Here is a 22,363-nt window from a genome sequence, read left to right on the forward strand (position 1 = left end):
TTCTAGTTTATCCAAAAGGTGTGAACAATTGAGTAAGAGGTATGCCTCAGTACATTAGTTTGTCATCTATTTAGCCATTAGAGAAGACCATAAACGCCCTTCAATAAAGGGTCAACGAAAAAAAATGGGTTAGTCGTCTGCCTGCATGTTGGCGTGATGTTGAAGATCGGGCAAACAAGGTGGCGCATGCTTAATCAGCCCCTGCTTAAGTGCACACCATCACATGTGCTACTGATCACTGGTGAGAAGGTTGACCACCAAGACAATGCATCACATAAATGAAAAGAAAATGATAAAACATGTAAAATCTAGGAAGAGTGGGAAGTGTGTATGCGTGCGCGCGAGTGTGTGTGTGTGTGTGCGTGTTTGGCGGGAGGGGTATTGTCGCTTTATAATGGAGACATATGGTAGTACAAATCTGTAGTCTCGTAAGTATCTTTTACAAGAGGTACTCTTTAACAGCTACATCTGTATAGTCCCTGGAAGCATTTTGGTGACCTTAGCCCATAAGCTACTCTGCATGTGGGTGTTTTTCTAGACTGGGTGAATTTTTTTTTTTATACATTATTTTTAGCAGCTTTCAGTGAGTATGAAGCACGAGTGTGTTAGAGCAGGGCTCTCGACTAACATTTTGCACAGGTTGCACTGGTGCGCCTAAATTCTTTCTTGGATGCGCCAGTACAAAAGTTAGGTGCACCCAAAATTTAAACCGCCTCACATTCAACACCCCCGTTTTACAGGTTTACTCTTTAAAAAATAAAAAAAAAACTTCCTGTCTTTTAAGGCAATACTGACTGGTAAATGATTAACTAACAATCTGGTCAACATAAAGTTCTTTATTTGAAGCACAATTCTAAAACACAGGTAACTTAATGAGAAGTGTTGGTGCTTAAAGTGATTCGTGTCAAAGCGTTAGTGAGCACTTTCAGACGAATCAGGCCTTAACATTCTTCATGAGGATGTTGTCAATCATTCTTTTCATTTTATCATTCATGGCTATTTCCACTCTAAATCTGATGGGCCTTGGCCACTCACATAGGCCCGTCACAATAACATCCTCAGAACCTATCACAATAAACGATACTATCATTACTATTGTTGTTTTTTATGATGCTGCTAATATTATATATATATATTGATATTAGAGCATAATAAGTCAACTACTTCCTTTAACCATTAACCATTATCTTTTAATGCTCTAGAATATTGAACACTGGCATTGAAATGTGAAACAATGAATAAAATAGCTTTGATAAATAAAAAAATATATATAAATAAAAAAGACTCAGGCTTTGTTGACAAAAATTGCACTTAAAAAAATGATTAATACTTTAACAGGAAATATCCTGCCAATCAAGTTTCTAGTTGGTTAAGAAAAAGTCCAAAGTAACAACATTAATTAACAGCAATACCAGTCGATCAAAGCACGTTGTTTTGCGTCAAGATTCGTATTTCCTGTCAAAAGACTGCAGCATTTATTTAAATTTTTGTTTCTCAATGTGTTGAAGGGTTGCATCTCTTAAAGTGAGTAAAGCTGTACTCTAAATGTGAACGTGTGTCAATAAACACTGTAACATTTGCATTGTTGAGCAAAGAAAGGAAATGTCCCACTCTGTTTTCTGTTGCCAGCTGAATAAATTGGGGGATGGTTATGTTTTAAATGGATTTTGTCACTTGAGGTTTATGATGTGTTGTCAGTTTTTGTTGTGATTCGACAAGCTTGTTGGTTTTAGTGGGATGGTCACGTTCGTCTGGATTGGATCCAAAATGTTCCCATATCGTCGCTGTGGCATAAGGCTTTGGAACTCAATTCTAACTTCAATTTATGCCGAATCAACATTCTGTAATTGTACAGCTACATGCTAGCTGTTGGAAAACAACTTCAACTATGATAGCACCTCTGTCTGACTGCAGCACCCGCATTTTGAATGTACACACGCAAACACAAACACACACACACACACACACACGCACAAAACCACGGCCAATCAGAGGGGGCTAGAGCCCTTCATTAATTCTGATTGGTTTAAAACCACAACGGGTTTAATGCTTGTGTTTTCAAAGTCGCAGAGATATTTTTTTTTCGCTAGGTGGAGTAGGTGCACCCGTGCGACCTATTGTGTTTTTAGGTGCACTGTCACACTTTAGAGCCCTGGGTTAGAGGTATAGTATATTAAAATACCTACACCAGTCACTTCTATAGAACAAACAAAACAACAAACAAAGCTCTCATTGATTGTTTTTAATTAGGATTATGATTGTTGATTTTTTTTTTTTTTTTTGGTGTCTCCTATTACAGTTTAAGGGCCTCATTTGAAATTGTCTCCACAAACTAATTGTTGAACAGATCCTTCTTCCTTCGTCATTCATAAATATACAATGTATTTAAAAATACAGCAATGATATAACATAGAGATTGTTTTATAAAAGAGTCCCAGTAAACAAACATCGATTAGTACATCACTTTGGGATCTGAGGCTGACACATCCAAGTGTCATCTTAGCGGATCACCACCTCCTTCCCTTCTTTTATCAGCCTTATACGAAACCTAATTACAGCGATTTTAATCATACTGTATTACGAGTGATTAACCCTTTGGTGCATTTAATTAACCTTTGCAGCCACAGATTTTCATCGTGCTTTTTTTTCTCCATGACATAGGCTTTAAATAATCACACTTAAAACTGGAGGGAAATCTAATGTCTAAAGTGGGAGCCAACACTTGTCAAATGCTTAAGGGGGCAAAAGAATATCATATTATAATAACTGCTGAAAATATGGTTGGAAATTTCAACTAATGAGGATTTATTTTCCTAGATAATCTTGAAAATATTTTGGGGTGCTTGTATCAATCAAAGTATCAGAGTTGTATCAATCAAAGTATCAAAGTTCCACAGAGCAATATATGATTGGATAGAATGTTTGGTTATCATATATGGATTAATTTTAAATTGATTCTAAAGATACTTTATTTCCCTGGCAAGGCAAGTGAAAATCAGTTGCAATCTGCAACGCTCAAAATCCAAGAGGATAATATAATTCAAAGGTGAGGAATATTTTAACATCTTTCAGGACAGCCACAACCTCAATGAGGGGGCAAAATCATTCTGACAGGTTATGAATGGATCATGTAAACATATTGTGAATTAAATCTTTAGTACTCAGGGCTGTAGTAGCCTTATGTATTACACACCATGTCAGACAGAGCGTGGCTTATAACCACGTTTTCAAAAAAAGGTGATGAAGCGAATGAATATATGTTCAGTGTGGATGTCCTCATAATTTATCCTGAGCATAATACTTAGTGGGATAAACAGTAATTCAGATGAACCATGCCAAGAGTAATGTTTAGGCTTTCTGGATGTCATAAATAAAATAAACTATAGGAATCAAAAAGCAAAAGAAAACACACACACACACGTTCGTAAAACAATAAACAAAAGCAAAGACCTCATCAAACAAAATCAAAAGATTGATGCAATATCATGGCAGTGATCCAGAACTGTCTGAATGGCAGATTTCATAATTGTAAACGTGACAGAAATGAAAGTCAACCGAAGCACAACTAAATCCACAAAAAGGGTAAAGAAGAAAAAAGAAAACAAGGCAAAAACAATCAAGAGCACATTTGCCACCAGATAAACAGCAACCTAGAGTGTCATTGAATTGCAACCTTGATTTACTGTACAGGATTTATTTTTTCAAATGTGCTGCTATTTTGAGGACAAATACCAGTATGTCCAAAATCTGTATGTAATATGAATTGGGCATATGACTGTCGAACTTCTCAGTATCTTTTTGAAAACAAACTACAACACAGTAAAAAGGCAAACCTCGACCTGGATGCGAATTTAAACAAAGTACTGAAAGTGTATCTACATATGCAATTTATAACAGTAATTGGGGTCATTAAAGAAGATCGTTTATGAGCTAAATGTAACGTCGGACGGGCAGGCTTTTTATGGACTAGTGCTCCCTTGGTATTTAAGTATATTGGTCTCAAAGCTCTGCGTCACCTTGATCCCTGCGACCCCTCCTCCTTCCCCCACCCCGAGCAGTACTCCGTCTTCCCCGCAGCACTGTGCTCTTGCTGTCGGCACCGAGCAAGGCCACCTCTCCTTACCTCTGATTTACATTAATTCCCCTCAACCGCCTTTATTTATTGGGGTACTTCACATTTGGCACATTTCTCTTTATGGAATCATAAGTCCTTTGCTGTACTACCTCATTTAAACGAGCTTTCCCATGAAACATTCTGTGATGAAACAACTTCCTGCACAATAAAACCAGGACAGTTTCACTTTTTCCAAAATTGCTGATTAAGTGAGAAGTCTCCGTCAACCTGGTTGCTGGGTTTACTTTTTGCTTGTTTGGTTTAAATGGAAATCTAAATATTTGCACACAGCTTAACTCAGCGCTTGACCGCGTCCAGTTCAGTAATCACTGCTCATAACATACTCGAAAAAGGCTATGATGCAGGCACTCACTCTTAAAGTGGGTGTGCAATAACTGCGATGGATGAATAGCTGGATTTTTATTGTACTAATAGTCCTCCTTGCAATAGTAGTTACAGCAAACAGTGCCAGCTTTATGGAGTTGTTGAGTTTTAAGTAAACAGCCACATGCAGCGGATTTATAATTTTCTATTGGATCGATGATTTTTAGCATCAGAAAGTACACTGACAATAGTTGTTTATCCGAATTGTTGATTTCTATCAGAATTTAAAAAAAAACAAAATACCAACAACAACAAAAACACACAAAAAAAAAAACTGGGTAATTTCTTGGCTCCATACTAGGTGAAGGTGACAATCAGTATGAAGTGTGATTAAAAAATAAAGCCTCCAAATTCAAACGACCCAATAATCAAAATTGCACTTCTGCTGTTAATCAAGCTCCAAATGTGAAATTAGCCTGCACATGTATGCTTATGCAATTACGATTGCTTATAAAGGAGAGTGCATACAAGATTATGGCGCCTCACTTGTGTGATGAATTTCATTATAATTTCAAGTGCAATTGTCATTCATGTAAACATTTTCCTGGCTTGTCTTGGAATGTTTTTGTGCTCCATATTGCCACCTTCGTCCTGTCAAATCAACTACCTTGGGGCAGCAGGGGAAGTGTGAATGGGGACTAGTGTGGGCGGGTTGAAAAAAGAAGTCATGAATTACCTGTCGGGTGGTGATTTGCCCTGGAGTCTTGAATCCCCCCTGACAGCCGCACTCTGAGACACTGTATGGGTCGGAGCTCGTCGATGAGCACTTGGAGAGTGTGTCACAGCCCACCACAAATGTGTTGTCCAAAGGGAGCTCCTGGATCACGTGATGCTTCTTTGGGGCCACCGGAGTCTCTGGTTTGATTTGAAATGTAGGCTGAGGGGATGCAGATTTGTAATGCTTGGCTAAGTCCGGGCTGTCGGGTTTGAAGGTGGTGGGTGTGGTTGCCCAGTTGTACTTCCCCATGGTTTGCTCCTCTAGCTCCACAGGGAGATCCAGCGTACCATTAACATGCTCATGTGTAGGGTCGTCAGGCTTAGATTCATCTATGGTCACAAAGTTCAGAAGGAGGCTCTTAGGGGATCGCTTCTTTCTCTTCTTCTTTTTTTTGATTTGACGGTTCTCTTGGTTTGGTGACACCCACTCACCGTTCTGCTTGCCCTTCTGCACCACTTTGTGTCTGGGTGTCTGTCGGCAGCGCACCAAGGCAGTCACAAATATCACCAAGATGACAGTCATGGTCCCAGCTATGATAGCTATGACAACAATCACATATCCGTTAGCCTGTGTTGTTACCTCACTGTCCCCTATGTTTCGGTCCAGTGGCGTCTCCATGCTTTTCTGTAGCTGCTCTTGGATAAAAGTGGCATTTGAAACAGTGTCATTGACAAATAAATGAATAAGTGCAATAGCTTGTAATGATTCCGGCTGCCCAAGATCTTTGACTTTGACAACCAGCCTATGCAGCCCTTGATCCGCTGCCACAATTTTCTCTTGCAGTGTTATGTTGCCTGTTGTTTTGTCGATGGAGAATAGGCCTCGAGGGGAGACTCGAGATGTGATGATGATGCTGCTGGTAATGCTATACTGGAGCTCAGCATTCATACCTGTGTCATTGTCAATGGCAAACGCTCTTGTAACAACATCACCAGGGGTGGTGGTGGTCCGCACTAGGTCATATGAGTAATTGGAAGCAGGAACAACAAACACAGGGCGATTGTCATTTACATCAACCACATTTATAGTGACCTTAGCATAGGAAGAGCTAGGAGGTTGTCCTCCATCCACTGCCTTGACCATAAAAGTGTAAGAGCTCTGCTGCTCCCGATCAAAGGTGATATTGGGCTTGATTACGCCAGTTTGAGGGTCAATGATGAAATGATCTTTCCCATTCAAAATGGACAGAGTCACAACAGCGTTATCTCCTGCATCGGCGTCTGTCACTGTAATTAAACCCACAGTTCCAAACAGAGGAAGGTTTTCTGGCACATAGAAGTTGTACTCGGGGTGTGTGAAAGCTGGACTGTTGTCATTAAGGTCCTGAACGATTAGCCTGACAGTGACATTGCTCTGCAGGGATGATGAACCATTGTCCCTGCCTATGACAGTGAATGAATACCCCTCCTGCTTCTCTCTGTCCAGTCGTTTGCCAACCGAAAGGATTCCTGACTGTCTGTCTATATTAAACCCGTCGGGTGCATCAGGGCCCAGGGTATAAATAATCTCTGCATTATGTCCGCTGTCTGCATCAGTGGCACTGATTTTTATTAACTGTGATGACGGGTCATTATTCTCTGGTATGGAAAGTTGAATTTCTGGCTGGGGGAAGATGGGCACATTGTCGTTCTCATCTTTGATTTTAATTAAAACCATAGCTGAAGTGTTCAAAGGAGGCGTCCCCCTATCCGAGGCTACTATCCTAATTGCATATTCTCTAGTTGTCTCATAATCCAGGGGAGCAGCTGTCTCTAGTAAAAACTGATCATTAAAGACAGGTTTCAGACGAAATGGAACATCATGGTCAGTATAGCAGGTGACTTTTCCATAGAGATCTGCATCTCTGTCTGTAACTGTGATGAGGGCTATTTTGGTGTTGAGCGGGGCATTCTCAGACAACAGCACAGTCCCGTTCACCAAATTGATTATATAACGTGTGTCAATGGAGGGAACATTGTCATTAACATCTGTAACATTGATAGTCACTGTGGCCCTTGAGGGCGTTGAGCTGCCGTCACTGGCCAGAACAATAAGTTTGTGAACAGGAGTCAACTCCCTGTCCAGTGACTGCTTTACGGTGATCAATCCTGTCGTGCTATCAACGGCAAAGTGGCGTTTGGTAGAGGCAGAGATCTGGTTACTGAAGGCGAAGTGAATCTGGGCATTGGACCCTAGGTCTGCATCCGTTGCATGAAGCTGAACAACCGAAGTCCCTGTGGGGGCATTCTCTGGTACCGTGACCTCCAACTCGCTATCCTTGAAGACAGGACGATTGTCATTGACGTCGGAGATGGTGACTTGGAGGATAGCAGTGCTGGACTTGGGAGGTTTACCACCATCTTCCACCTTTATCTTCATGACAAAGGTATCCTTCTGCTCACGGTCCAAGTTCTGCTGAACGATCAACTGTGGCCACTTGTCACCCTCAGGTGTCTCAATGATGTCTAAGCCAAATTCTCCGACACTCTGAAAAGACAAAACAAAATACTAAGTCACACTCACTCCCCTACTCAAAATGACAATATATACACTATAAATTCTGTTTTTCTGGTGCTGTGCTCTAAGTTTCTTATGTAGAGGTATATGAAAATGATTGGCCCTTAATATTCGCTGGACTGTAGTACTATATCACCTTTGCACTTTCACAGTTTTAAAAAGCCATTACAGGTTGTTAAAGAAGTTCCTAAGGTTAGATAATCTTAGTACTGCAATTTTGATCAAACTTTTAACCTATGATGAATGCAAAGACTACAATTAAATAGTCTGAGAGTCTGATCTTGAAGTAAGGCTACTGTATGTACAGTACTATGTTCACATCTCAAATCAAAAACATGCCCATCAACAGCCTATATCAAAGCTGCAATCGGTTCAATCACTGCAGGCTTCACAACATGAATGAAACCTAAAGTCAATCAGGCCTTTTTAAAATGTGGCCATTCATTGTAATCACTCAAGACCCCTAGTTATCCAACAGTACTACATCCTTAGGCTTCACATCAGATTTTCTGATATCATATGTTTATTTAATTCCAAATTAAAAACTGAAAGAACTGGCAATAGTTGTAAACTTAATTGCATTCCTCTCGAAAAATAGCACTAGTGTTTAGAGTTTCTAACAGGTATGGCTCTATGCACAGATTCAAACAGAAGGGGGCGGATGTAAGCATAGGGGGGATGTTGGGTGTGGGGCTAAGAGAGCAAGACAGAGGGAAAGAGAGAGAGAGAGAGAGAGAGAGAGAGAGAGAGCGAGAGAGAGGGGAAATAAAAAGATCAAGCCCATGAATGAGCTGCATGCACATTATGAAACAAAGAAGCTCTTTGAAGCTCTTTCAGTCAGAAGCAGTTTCATGGTGAAAGAAGAAAAAGGGTTCTCTTTAAAAAGATAAGCTTCATGCTGCACATAATGTTGGAAGTGATTACTCCGTCTATGCACAGCCATCAAATGAGATTAAGATACATTTTTCATGTTAAAGTAGGGAAATTGTATACACAACAATCCTCGAAGGTTTTTAGAATCTTGTGCAAGCGTGAAGTCGACACATGGGAACATGCAGGTTCAGCATGTAAATTATTGTGTACTCAGAAACAAATTGCTTGCAGAGACTGTTGTCAAGACGATTGACAGAACTACTTAAAAACAGCCCTGACAGCAGCAATGATCTCTCAGGCTACCTTCTGAGGTACATTATGGCATGCAAAAGTCCCGCAGGAATGCAGAAACCTGGCATGAAAAACTTTGTGTGAGAATGTAGAAAAAACGCTTTTCAGCACAATGCACTGCACTAGAGCTTTCTTGCAACAGTCTTGTGGCTCTGTTACTTATCAATGCTCTTCAATTATCCGTTGTTTGAATGGCTTGTAGTTACAGTAGTAGCTTAGTACTGACAGACTGATTTTTGCCAAATACTAATGTTAATAGTGGGATGTTGAGTTAGCATGCATCAAAAGGAATGTTGCACGATGATTTATGAGCCAGCATTTCATTGTTGCTTTTGTCTTGGTTTCACACAATTTTACAGCTGACAAGACAGCACCCAGTGCATTTCAATAAGATGAGGAGAGCTATCTCTCAGGCTGCGCACACTCCTGAATACAGAATTAGTCTGGTGGATTGTGATAAGATCTCAGGAAGGCCAAGGGAAGGCCAAAATTCTACTAGGAATCACTCACTCGAAACCCTTAGGCTGAGAAAGAAGGACGATGCAGCTCCAAACTGCTAAGTGTGCGGAACACGTCACACCGTAGCTTGCTCTGTTTGTCACTACACGTACTGAATGGCTACAGTACGTCAAAGAACGTAAAGGAATTATCATTCATAACGCACTAATGAGCCAACATTTTTGGAGATAATTAGATAGGGATCAGGGCACTAAAGTGGATGTGGGAGTACACTGTGTAATCAAATCTGCCCTAATTTAAATGAAAATGAATGAGGGATGCCAACAGAGGAAGTGCTAGCAGCTGATGAGCAAAGGATGACTTCTCACCCCCCTTCTCCAGAGAGCGCCTCAGATTATCAGAGGATGCATCTTTCAGTCAAGTTGATGACCTTATTAAAGCTCAGAGGAGATCGAGTTTGGGTTGGGAATATATCAGAGGGACTGTCATGATGGTGATGACCCTCATAAACCCTCGCACCTCTTTATAATATTGAGAGAAACCAGCGATCTTAAGGCCTTTTCACACTGCACTTGGCACAGTGTCTGATGCCCTTGACTTTCCCATTCATTGTTTGTGTGCTGAGGGGGCGTCAGTGCGTTTTGTCAGTCGTCAGTGCATTCAATGCAGAGGGTATCTGACGCTCAGTGTGGATAGAAAAATGTTCTATTGTGATGCGTTGACGCGGTGATGTCAAAAAGCTCCTCCAATGGGAGCGGGGCTAGCGGAGTGATTTCTGAGTGCTATTTTGGCTGACTTCTTCTGTAAACAGCAAGGGGGAAATGGAGGAAGGCATAATAATTGCGCTGTCCCACTACCCCGACCTCTGGGTCAATAGAAAAATAATATACCGAGACGTCTCTGCGGGAGACTTTCAAACTCCCTTTCAAAGCTTTTGCTCAGGCTGAAATACGCCTCGAAGCGCTCTTTCTGGAACCAGAAAGCTCATGAACGAGTTTAAACTCCGAGATTATTATGGGCTATTCAGATTCCCTTTTTTTGCTGCTGCATTCCCGGTTCCTTCTCAAAATAAGCAAAGTTAGGGCTTTCTTTTCCAATAAAGAAAAATATATATTGCCGAGTTGCAGTCCACTCAGTGGGAAAAGCCTCCCTACTTACTTCTCGGCTGTTGCGTCACCACTTCCAAATATGGAATGGCCGCACCCATTTTGCCGTCGACGTTGCGCTTTTGACGCAGGGGCCTTTCACACTGAGCAAGTGCAGTGTGAAAAGGCCTTTAGGCTATGTTTACATTACGTTCCTGGTGGCCACTCCAGCCCTGTTTCAGGCCACCATGGACAAAACGGAATGTCGTGAGACAACGTAGGGGGGCGGGATGAGCAAATGTGACAGGCCGTGTGTTAACATTTGCCACGGCAGTCACGTCGTGCGGCCATATTAAAATGAGCTGCGAGAAAACTTTTCAAGACTTGAATATACTGAAAAAAATGGCCGAAATCTCACGATGCACAATATTTGGGGCAGGTATGTCTGCTGTGCCCAGTGGTGGTGGTGGTATGGTGTGTGAGTCTTAGTTTCTCATTCCACTACCATCCTTGTTACCAGATCTTATCTATTTTGTTGGCTGACTGTTATTTCATAAATTTGACGAAGACAGAAAAGTAGACAGGTGTATCTTCACATCAAACAGAGACTATTACATCCATCCATCCATCCATTTTCTTTACTGCATGCCCTCACTAGGGTCGCGGGCTGCTGGAGCCTATCCAGCTGAACCGGTCGCCAACCAATCGCAGGGCACATAGAAACAAACAACCATCCCCACACACATTCACACCTACGGGCAATTTCAGAGTCCTCAATCAACCTAAAAACACACGTTTTTGGGATGTGGGCGGAAACCGGAGTGCCCGGAGAAAACCTGTAAACTCCACACAGGCGGGGCAGGGATTCGAACCCCGGTCCTCAGAACTGTGAGGCAGATGTGCTATCCAGTCGACCAACGTGCCGCCGAGACTATTACAACAAAACAAAAATAATAAATTTTGAGGAAAATAAATGATACAATTTTTAATCCAGAATAATTATTTGATACAACTTTCAATAAAAAGTTTAAACTACAAAAAAAGGTCCATATTTTCTCCTTCTTTGATGGAGGTTGAATTTGTAATTTGTTCATGAGTGCTGCTGTGGCAAAGCCACGGGAAAAAACTGATTATATGATAATAGTAATCTCCAGATATCAGAGGAAGAATAACAATATTCAAATAATATTTTTGTTGCACAATACCATTAGTGGGGTGGTTTGTCACTGAGCATTAACAGAATTTAGACTCTAAAACCACAACATCCATCGGTCCAATGTACCGGTACATTGGAAAAAACAAGGTCAATGGTCGAATGCTTACTCTAGGAGCCACTGAGATCAGCCAACTAAAATGCAGACATCCACTTCATCATGCAGTTTATCAGTGAGACATAGCCTTCATAGCCGGCAGCAGCACATTGATCTATACGAGGCGACTTGAACAAGACACCCACTTTAAATGTGTATGAAGATGCTGACACAGATTAAAGTCAGTTTAATGTAGTGTGTGATGCTGCGAATTCATTCAGTGGAATAAGAAAAGGGGTCAGTATGAAAGCCAAACTTCCAAGCAAAAAAATTTAAGAAGAATATCTTTCAGTCCTAAGTATGTTTCAGTGTTGGATGCTGTGTTAGCCCAGGAATGAGTACTGTACAGTGATATAATCTCCTTTTTCATTTTTCTCCATTCATGCATGAGATTGCTTTTTTTCTTTTTTTGACCTTGACCATTTGAAAGGATGCCTATCTCTGCAGTTCAGGGGATGTGACAAACACACTGTTGGACCACACCAGTGCCAGAATCACTCTCAAAAGCCTGATTAACAACTTTTGTTTGCGGTATTGGAGCACTGTTTAGGATAAAACTACACAGTTCCCCCTTAGCTTTGGAAGAGTGTTATGATGCACAGGGATTTTTTGACAGAAAATCTGGGCTCACCAAACGTGGAGTGACAGTGAGTTTGTAAAAAAAAAACAATGGTAGCAATTCACACGTTGTAGCCAGCACAACACAAGAAAACTGGCCAAACTACAGTATCATTCTGAGGGTGTTTTTCAGACAAATCTCACAGGACCGTATATTGGTATTCCAAAGGTGGCTTAGCAGCCAAGAGCTATTCTAGGAAATGCTTGCACATTCTTTCCCTACTAAACGCTTGACTTTCTCCTGCACTTTAGAATAGAAAAAAAACCACCAGAGTCGAAAATGTACCTGGCACTTTTCAATAATCCTGCTGAATTTTACGTATGGAACCTGGAACACAAGGAAATTAATCTCAAATTCATTGTGAGTTTAATGAGAGTGAAGAAATCAAGAATACTGTGCGGAGGATGCTCTTAGAGGAACTTTCTGTGCACTTTATATTGTGATAAAGGACAACGGAAATGATTGCAGATGATCATTGTAATGAGCAAAACATTTGCTTGGTGATTTTCCAGGCATGAACAATTCAGGACATTGCGCTGGAGAGGCCTTGGAAGTGTGGCGACTCTTTAAAAATGCAAATTGCTATTACAGCAGAAAGGGATGTGGATGATTGCGGTTTTACCAACACGTCAACTTAATCTGAGACTCCAAGGTGGACTTTTCATTTCTGTCTCACTGTCCTAAAATTCCTTTATTTACAATGCCTAAACCTTCTTCCAGAGTGCTTGCATACCCTCTTAAATTAAACTTCATGTGACTGTTTCAATATTAATCTATCCACAAACCAAGGAGGTTTGTATCGACTGTTAATGAGCAAAGTATGATAATTATCCAGTTTTTCTGTATAAGGGGGTGGTGACTCCATTAAGCAAAGGAGAATATTGCAACAAAAATGATGAAATGATTTATTTCTTTCAACATAAGTCTGTTTAAATAAAACTGCATTTTTTCTTAACCAACTTTAATCGACCAAGTTCAACCCATGCAACCGGTTCCTGGAAATTAGACAATTCATTCTTTGCTGTGTCTGCATTTTCTACCCCATGTTCTGATCACTATAAATGGTACTGCAGCATTTTCTCATAATGTAGCACAGGGAAGCATTAATTACTTTTATAAAACATTGTAGACATCATGATATATTTATGGAAAATACAATCGTATTTGAATGTAGGATGACAGTATGGAAATGCACTGCAGCCATGTGGCAACTGAGAAAGCAGTGGTAAAAGTGCGTGATGTTGGGGGTTCGCAATGGACGGTGAGGATTAAGAACTTTGTTTAGGGGAAAAAATAGCAAAAACCTGTTGCGAAAGCAAATGTAGGAAACCCCATAGAGAAATGTGGGATGCAGCAGGATAGTCTGTGAGTCCAAGCATATCCACTAATGGGGTTGCTGATGACTATTCTTTATGTGTTAGTATCTGCTGTACAGGGCTGCTTATTTTATGAATCACAAAAAGGCACTAATGTTCACTAAAAGTAATTTATTTGACAGAGTCCATGGGGGAATCAGTATCCGAGCTTTAGTACTTTCACCTAATTCACTATTGAAAGACATTATGTGGAAGATTGAATAGACGTGACTGTGGATGTTCAGTAATGGCCTAGAATATATGTTTTAGTGGAATGATGTATTAGGAAAATTCCCAATTTGATTGTTTGTTCACATATGCAAACAGTAATCTGCAAACAGGTATACTGTAGGTAGCCTTTCCAAATACAGTAACTGCATTCAATTGTCAGAAAGGTATTATTTTAACAATAGTATGTTAATATTATTTCAATAGAAAAAGAGTATTTTTATCTTCAAAAATACTGACTGAGTGGTATTGGATTTCTTAATTTGTGCATTTGTGGTTGATGAAATATAAGTATTTTTGTGTTTATAATTTAAATCATATTCTTAAAATATATATACAGCATGTACTTTAGTAAGAAAAAAATGCAATACATATCTAACTGTAGGATTAAACAGGTAACATTCTTACCTTGACCAACTCATAATGTTGGATCCCATTGATCCCGACATCAGGGTCAAACGCAGAGGGCACTGGGTATCGGGTGTTGATGGCTGTGTTCTCTGGGATGGAGATATTTATGACCGTGGACTGGAAAAGGGGCGCGTTGTCATTGACGTCCTCAATCAGAAAACGGATCTTGACCAGTCGGAAGATCTCATCGGGCAACACAGCCACCTCAATTTCATAATAGCAGCGTTTTTCTGCAAAGACCCCCGAGCATAGCTTCTCCCTGTCGATTCGGTGATTGGTAGTAAAGATCTCCCCTGTGTTGGCCTCCACCCTCACCAAAGGCACGTCGCCTGTCTTGTACACAGGCTTGAATTGCAGGGGTGAGGACAGCCGGATGTTGGGGTCGAGATTGAGGTCGAGATCCCTGCGCAAGTTTCCGATGCGTACATTCTCTGGCTGCTCCTCCTTCACTGTGTAGTCTCTCTCCTGGGCCCGGCATATGAAGACCGTGGAGGTGAGAAAGACCACCAGCACATAGGTCTGACTTGCTAAGTTCATACTCAAGAGTGGATGGAGCTTCACTTCCACAGAGGCAATCCTGTCTCGACAGAATGGGACAGAGAAACAAAAGAACAAAGGACAGATAACGTCAATAGTGGAATGTACTGTACATAGTGTTCAATTTCTGCTGCAGTTGTGACCTATTCATCTCAACGAGTTATGAACACCCATCCTTCCAATGTCTTTGAGAGCAAATTAAAGGTATTTTTACAACATTAACCTTTGCTAACGTGTTCTGAGCAAGAGAACACATCAAGGTTCACACTTAACATTTTCCATCAGTCCACGTAATTACTTTTGACAATACTGGTCATTTTTTGGGTCTAAAAAATGCAGGAACCAGTGGCAGTAAGATACTTTGCATTGACAGATTGTCCACATAAGACCTTCATTCATGTCAAATGGGTGTGAATCAATGCAATGCATAAGCATTGAACATAATTTGACCAGGAGAAGGCGGTACGCTCTGGTGCTTGCATGTATGCACACGTACATCACTGTGAGTTGTAACACTTGACATCAGCTATTAATAGAAAGCCTAATTTGCTATGAATGTAAACAATTGAGCTCCGGAGAATTTTGTGAACGCCCACGTGCGGCACAATGAAACAGACAGCAATTTAAAATTAGTGTGAGCATTTGTGTTGTCAAATATATGTTTCAAATATATTTTATGCCTTTCCCTGATGCATTTTGTAATACATTTTCTTGAATTGAACGGAAATTAATTTGGGTTTATCACAGCAATGAATCGTGCACGTACCGTAAGACTGACAATGCATACGCTGCTGCAATCACTTGGAAAAAGGGATGGACATTTGACGACACTTACTTGAACGACTGTATGTAGCAAATTGAACATCAATTAACCAATTGCTTTTTATTATCTTTAAAGGACTGGCAAGTCTTTCCCAGAGTTCTGAATTATTGCTTTGGTGCTAGAATCGTATTTAGCAGATTCAAACTGTCTGGAAATTTTGCTATAGCATGGATGGAAGACATCCCGTCATTGAGGTCATGTTGTTCATCTTTCGACCACATAATAGTTGAGAATCCACAGTGCCTCTGCTGGTTTCATCCAGGTAGTGCACTCCCTTTTGCCTCAACTACATCAAGAAAAGATTCATAAACAATCATTTTTCTATCATCAACCATTCTTAAGGATCAGTGAAACGATTACTATGCCCACCCATGCCACCACCACTTTATCGGCCACCTGCACTATCTAATGAGATCCAAAACATGAGCTGTATCACAAATTCTGGCTTTATAATTGGCTTACTTTTGACTGACTGTGTCAGAGGCCTGTGCGGGACTGCTTAATATTGTGGCTGTTGAGTGTATATTTCCTTTACATCTCTAAACACCCTCATTTCCAAAATTCTGCATACAATTTACTATATCGAAGACAATAATGGACTTATATTTAACCAATTTTTCTGACCGTTGTGATTCTTTTAACCAATTGTTAAACATGCTATATCATAAATACTACAGGGATCGATAAATGTTTTGACAGAGATTTGTCGGGTTTTAACAGAATACTGTACTAATAAATATATTATATTGACAGTTACTGGCGGCACGGTGGCCGACTGGTTAGCACATCTGCCTCACACTTCTGAGGACCGGGGTTCAATCCCCGGCCCCGCCTGTGTGGAGTTTGCATGTTCTCCCCGTGCCTGCGTGGTTTTTCTCCGGGCACTCCAGTTTCCTCCCACATCCCATAAACAAGCATGCTAGTTTGATTGAAGATTCTAAATTGTCCTTAGGTGTGAATGTCAGTGCGAATGATTGTTTGTTTACATGTGCCCTGCGATTGGCTGGCGACAAGCTCAGGGTGTACCCCGCCTCTCGCCCAAAGATAGCTGGGATAAGCTCCACCACGTCTGTGACCCTTGTGAGGATAAAGCGGTACAGAAGATGGATGGATGACATGGATGATTATTACCAGCATCCCATGAGTATATCAGTGTAAAATGTTTGAGGACTGCACTTTGAGAATGTTGGTCTGTATCATTCCATAATTAATTATCTTCAACGCAAGGTAAACAAGTGTGACAGCCGTCACATAAATGACACTCTATTAGAAATATATTCGCTAGTGACAGGAGACCACAAATACTGTAACTCTTTGGGAATTAGGGAAATAAAATATGTTTAATAAATTTCCCTCCTACTTAACCAGTCAAACAATAACCTGTAGGAAAAGGCATGAATTCCTAAATTGCACTACATGGGTCCTCGGCTTATGCAAAGGCAAACACATTAATTGAAGCTCTGAGTCCACTGACAAAGGGGAATTGATTAAAAGTAAGAATTTGATGTAACCAGTTTTTAAATGGCAACAATTGAGAAATGTTTATTTTCATACATGTAAAAAAAGGCCACACGAGACTCATTAAAGAACAGTTTGACAAGAAGAAAAGATGACATTGATCAGTGTGAGGATTACTTACATTGCATGAATAGCACAGCATGGTATTGTGCTGCTGTGTCAAAATATGGACGAGTTACATCCCTTTAGTAAGTGTGGAACACTTTGAAGTGTGCGTCATATCAGACAATGAATTGCTTTACTGTGACGATGGGAAGGCACTCCAAGTGACGATGAAGTTTGAATTTAATCCTGAAATCAAATGTGATTCATTGCCGTGAAAAGGGACTAAAACAGGACGGATCAAAGAATAATCTAGATTTTGTCTTTCTCATAAAATGACAATAGTTTTCTGAAGTATGAACGCGGTGTGTGTGTATTTCAGTCGGTGCACAAATGCAGTGACAGAAAGATAGGACAACCTGGCAATGTTAATGTAGTCTGAGAATAACATTTTTACCAGAATTCAAGAGATGTCTGCATATTGGACACTGGACGAGGTACACTTGCACAATCTTATGAGATCCGACAGTTATGGATTGCAAGCAAACTTTGGCATATCACATGTGGAATTGTTGTGCATTTATGTATGTTTAATGCTAATTGTGTTTGTGTCATAGAATCAAAATAATGACACATGGATCAGAGCGCGACTGATCAAGTTCCTTTATTACTAATATTTTGTATGAGACGTTATCACCATTTGATGTTAAAATGTTCATACATCTAACATAATTGTACATTAAAATAAAATACTACAGAAAGAAATTAGATCCAACAAAATACTGGTCATTTTGTAATAAAAGATAACCAGTTTTCAATGGTATAAAACAGGATTACATCTTACTAAGTGGTGGTTCTAATACTGTGCTTTACCCTCTCATGATGTACTTTATAAATGGTTTGTCTGAGTATGATGCAGCGTAGGTCTACGCCACTTCAAACTTGAGCCACAATAATAAAGATATTAAAGATGTTATTTAACTTAATTTCTTTGTTTCCAGGATAATGTGCCAACATTAGGCAATCTCACAACGCTTATGTGGAACAAAGCCAAGCCAAGCAAGAGAATGATTTACACTGGAAGGAAAATAAGTAAGAAGCTGGTCACATCTTAAGTGTGACTGTGTGTCTTCTTTGTTTACATTTTAGTAGTCTCATGAAATGCTATTTTGAGGTCCAGACAGCAGGTTGGATTCAATCTGTGAACCCAAGCCTCATTCATGGGAGACAGCGTGAAGAGTAGCAGGCCTGCCCTGGATCACATTCCATGACAGTGTGATGGACAAGTCTTCCTGCTGTTTGGATCTACTTGCTATAGCAGCGGAAGGCCAAATGTACAACTGCTGTCACACCCTACGTTTACCCATAAAAGAGACTATCAACCATCAGCTGTGGTTAGCCCGATGATCCGAAGACATTTCAACTTCTTTGTCAGACTGTATTTTTTTTTTTTTTTTTTTATTAGCATTAGATGGAGATGGGATTTTTTCAATTGTCTTGGGGTTATCTCATTGAACAGCTTTAAAGATCGCTGACGGCCTGACAAGACAAGGTCTCTGTTTTTTTTTTTATTCCTCCTGTACACACAGCCAACCTTAAGCACCAAAAGAATGACAAATGGAAATTACAACAATGGCGACGTCAAACATATTGTAGTGCTCATGGAAATGAACAGAGTGCTGGAAAAATGCTGTTTGACTTCAACAAATTTGAAAGTAGGCTACGACACCATCCGTCCCCCATTCACCTCACCGTCCCTTCTGCCTGTCTGTCCAATTTAGGGGACAGGGCCTTCAGCCGCTCTGCCCCCCCGTCTTTGGAACTCAGTACCATCTGACCTCCGAAACACACTCATAAACCTTCAAATCCAAACTCAAGACACACCTATTCCGGACTGCCTACGCACTTTAACATACCCGAAATCGTTTGCCATTTCAATTGATGTTTGATGTCTGTTATTTTTGTTATATTGCTTGATTTCTTTTATCTATGTTTGTATGGTGATATTGAGTGGCTTGAAAGGTGCCTTTAAGTCAAATGAATTATTGTTATGATTAGTATTATTATTAAGAACTTCAGATACAAAGTCACTACTATCGAAGGCTATTGTATTTTTGTTTGACAATTTTTTTTAAAATATAACGACAGTGGCTATTAATTGTAGTTGTCGTGATAGAGCATACATTGTTTCTGTAGTATAAATAAATACATCTTCGCTCATTATTATATCTTACTCTCTGCATTAGCTATTTGACAAATTGACACAACTTTAATAATGGACCTCAAGAGGGCAGTCAATTCATGTTCATGTATTTCTGCTACCGAACAAACTTTCTCACTGGTTCCTCCATAGAAATTATGGGTGAGAATAACATTAACAAGAAATGTGAGTTTAGTTTAAAACTTAAATTGTGTTTTCTTTGAAACAACAGTGTAAAACCTCATTAAATATAAAAGACAGCATAGGCTTAAAAGTGAAAACATGTTAAGAAGATGAAATGCATTTGTTGATGCAATAAAAAAAAACAATCTTAGTGTGTAATACTCAGGGCCTATCAAAGAAACTTTTCAAAGACTCAGTGACTTCATTTGGTACATATGTACAATGATTGACATTCTCCCCGAGCATATCTAAATGTTTACTTTTGTAAATACATGATTTCCATGCGTTGTAGTGGCAGGAGTTTGAGGTTTAGAAGAGCATTGGATCATACTGACGCATTTTCTGATACAGCGCTTGTAATCGAATCCCATTACATTGTTCGTGTGTACATTGTGAGTGTATGGAAGATTATTATTATTTGATTTTTTTGCATGCTAAGGTATACTCAATGACATCGAGGACGCACAAACCGTTTCCCAAACCATGAACTGGTCCATTGATACATTTTCATGCAATGACTTGTTAAGGCTTTCATACAATTCAAATTCAAGGGAAAATACTGCGGCATCCTAATTGGTGATACAGTTGCACCAAATGACTGTTTGGCTGTAGAGTTGATTGACTACTTGCAAATTGCTATGGATGGCACAGATGAAAAATACGAATGAGGTTATTGCGACCATCCAAAAAAACTTGCCCCCAGTCCATAAATTTAGGAAATATATATTGCTTACCTCCCTATTGTATTAGATTCAATTCATCTGCAAATGAATTCAGTCCACTGACGTGTTGTATATTTTTAAACATGTATGAGACCCAAACAAGTCACATAGTGATGAGGACAGAAGCATCACGACCACTTGTCTCCAGAGTAACATGGAAATTGGTCTGGAACAAAGTGATCGCCCCCCCGAGGTGATCTGTAGTCTGTGACAGCTCCACGGCTGGAACGGGATCTCGCTTGTTGCCGCGCGCACCCACGCAACGTGCATCCAAGATGCTGAGAGAGCAGCCCTAGAAAGTCGACGCACTTGTAAAAACGGACCCATCCGTTAATTATGAAACTAGTACAATGCGTATATTTTCCCACAATTATTTGTACATCAGGTGCACACTAAGGGACCGCCAGATTTATCCGTTGAAGAGCTCGGGGCTCGGGGACGACCCAAGCAAAGTGGCTCAATATCACGTTAATATGTGACTTGAATGGTTGCGGTATGCTGTATTTTTTTTAAAAAATATTTAGTGCGTGGTTGCTTCTGGTTTGAATTTGTTGCTGTTGAATGAACTCATCGATCGTGTGAGCAGACATACAGTATAAAGTCAAATTGCGACCTTATATTGAAAAGCAAAATAGCTTACCTTTATTCGCTTGACTGCGCTGAAAAATTCAGTTAGTGGCGCCTCCGCGTAAAGACATCACTGATTTTCGAAAAAAAAAAATATATATATATATATATAATAATAATGACTCAAGTGCCATGTATTGAGGTGAAGTGGAGATAAGACGAGGGGAGTAATCCTCGTCAGGGGGGAAAAAAAAAAAAAAGTGATGCCAGTAGAACAAAACAAATATCCACTACAAAAACTTATCCATGCGCAAAAAAAAAAGCGGTTGTCCGCGTGGGCTGGTGGAAATATACACGCACACAACTTTGTTTATGAAAGGTAAATCATTACAATTCCTCTTCGGCGGTCCAAGCTTCGTTTATCACCCTAACACTGTATCCCGATATCTGACATTAATTATAAGTCAACATCGCTTGCGCCAAAACGGCCGTCAAAAGCTTCCGTCCCAAAAAAAAAAAAACACATCTTGGTGAAAACTTGCAGCTAAGTAATTTCACAATCTCGTGCAGAAAAAAAAATAAATAAAAATAAATAAAAAAATTACAAAAAAATAAAAAAAACTCCCAAAAACGAGGGATGCACAGATTGCATCGCTTGTCCGCCCCCTCCTCCCTCCCTCCAGCTGGATCAAATTGTGGCTGGGTGCAGTATCACTTGCCGGAGCCGGGATAGACGCTTCGCCGTAGCGGTGCGCTACACTGGAAATGTCTCGGTAGTATTGGATGAACTCTCCGTGCTCGCTCACCTCGCTCCCACACTCGCTCTCCCCGCCGCTGACATCACGGAGGGAGGGAGGAGCCAGCAGAAGACTGCAAGCTGTGGTCCGCTTAAAGCCGCACTGAGATGGTGAGAAACTCACTGTGGCTTGTGAGAACACTCCGGGGTGCAAACTGGCTCGACTCCCCAAATCCATTTGAAAGCAAGAGGGCGGCACTCTTCACTTGTATTTTCGGATTCCTATTTGAGCACCATTGGCACCTCTGAATAAAGATGAGCTTCGAACTCTTCTCCCATGTGAAAACAGCGCTTTTATTAGGGTTGAGAAGGGGGAGGATGGAAATGGGGTTGTTCACACTTTCCATATAGACCATTTGATCAGACAGTTATGGTTGTACCTGAAGCCAATGACTGTTCAGTTAGCTTACATACAATCTGCTTTATATTCAGAGCGCACATTATACCGAGGTTGAAATGTTTTCATCAAATCTGGTAACGTTGTTTTTATTTTTGATTCTCTGACCACATTGTGTGTTTCTTCTATCAGCATGATAATAACAATTCAGGCAGTAGATGTCAGTGAATGGCTTTCATTATGAAATCCAACAGTCAATTAACACGTAATAATCTTTAAATGAATGAATTAAAAA

At 40.3% G+C, this 22,363-nt stretch overlaps 1 protein-coding gene across 4 annotated transcripts in view; it reads right to left on the bottom strand.

Annotated features, from left to right (window-relative positions):
• The window catches only part of pcdh11 (protocadherin 11), a 194,436-nt gene extending 172,767 nt beyond the window's left edge, over nucleotides 1-21,669 (bottom strand). For all 4 annotated transcript variants that reach the window (XM_061686170.1, XM_061686171.1, XM_061686174.1 and 1 more), the window contains exons 1-3: nucleotides 21,009-21,669; nucleotides 14,341-14,920; nucleotides 5,175-7,682 (exon numbers count right to left, since the gene is read on the bottom strand). In XM_061686170.1, the coding sequence (XP_061542154.1) occupies nucleotides 5,175-7,682; nucleotides 14,341-14,880 (3,048 nt within the window). In that variant the 5' untranslated portion in view covers nucleotides 14,881-14,920; nucleotides 21,009-21,669. The remainder of the gene's footprint in view (nucleotides 1-5,174; nucleotides 7,683-14,340; nucleotides 14,921-21,008) is intronic.
• Between the last annotated feature and the right edge of the window lie 694 nt (nucleotides 21,670-22,363).

The sequence above is a fragment of the Phycodurus eques genome, chromosome 9 (assembly GCF_024500275.1).
Source record: "Phycodurus eques isolate BA_2022a chromosome 9, UOR_Pequ_1.1, whole genome shotgun sequence".
In the NCBI taxonomy this organism is placed as follows: Eukaryota; Metazoa; Chordata; class Actinopteri; order Syngnathiformes; family Syngnathidae; genus Phycodurus; species Phycodurus eques.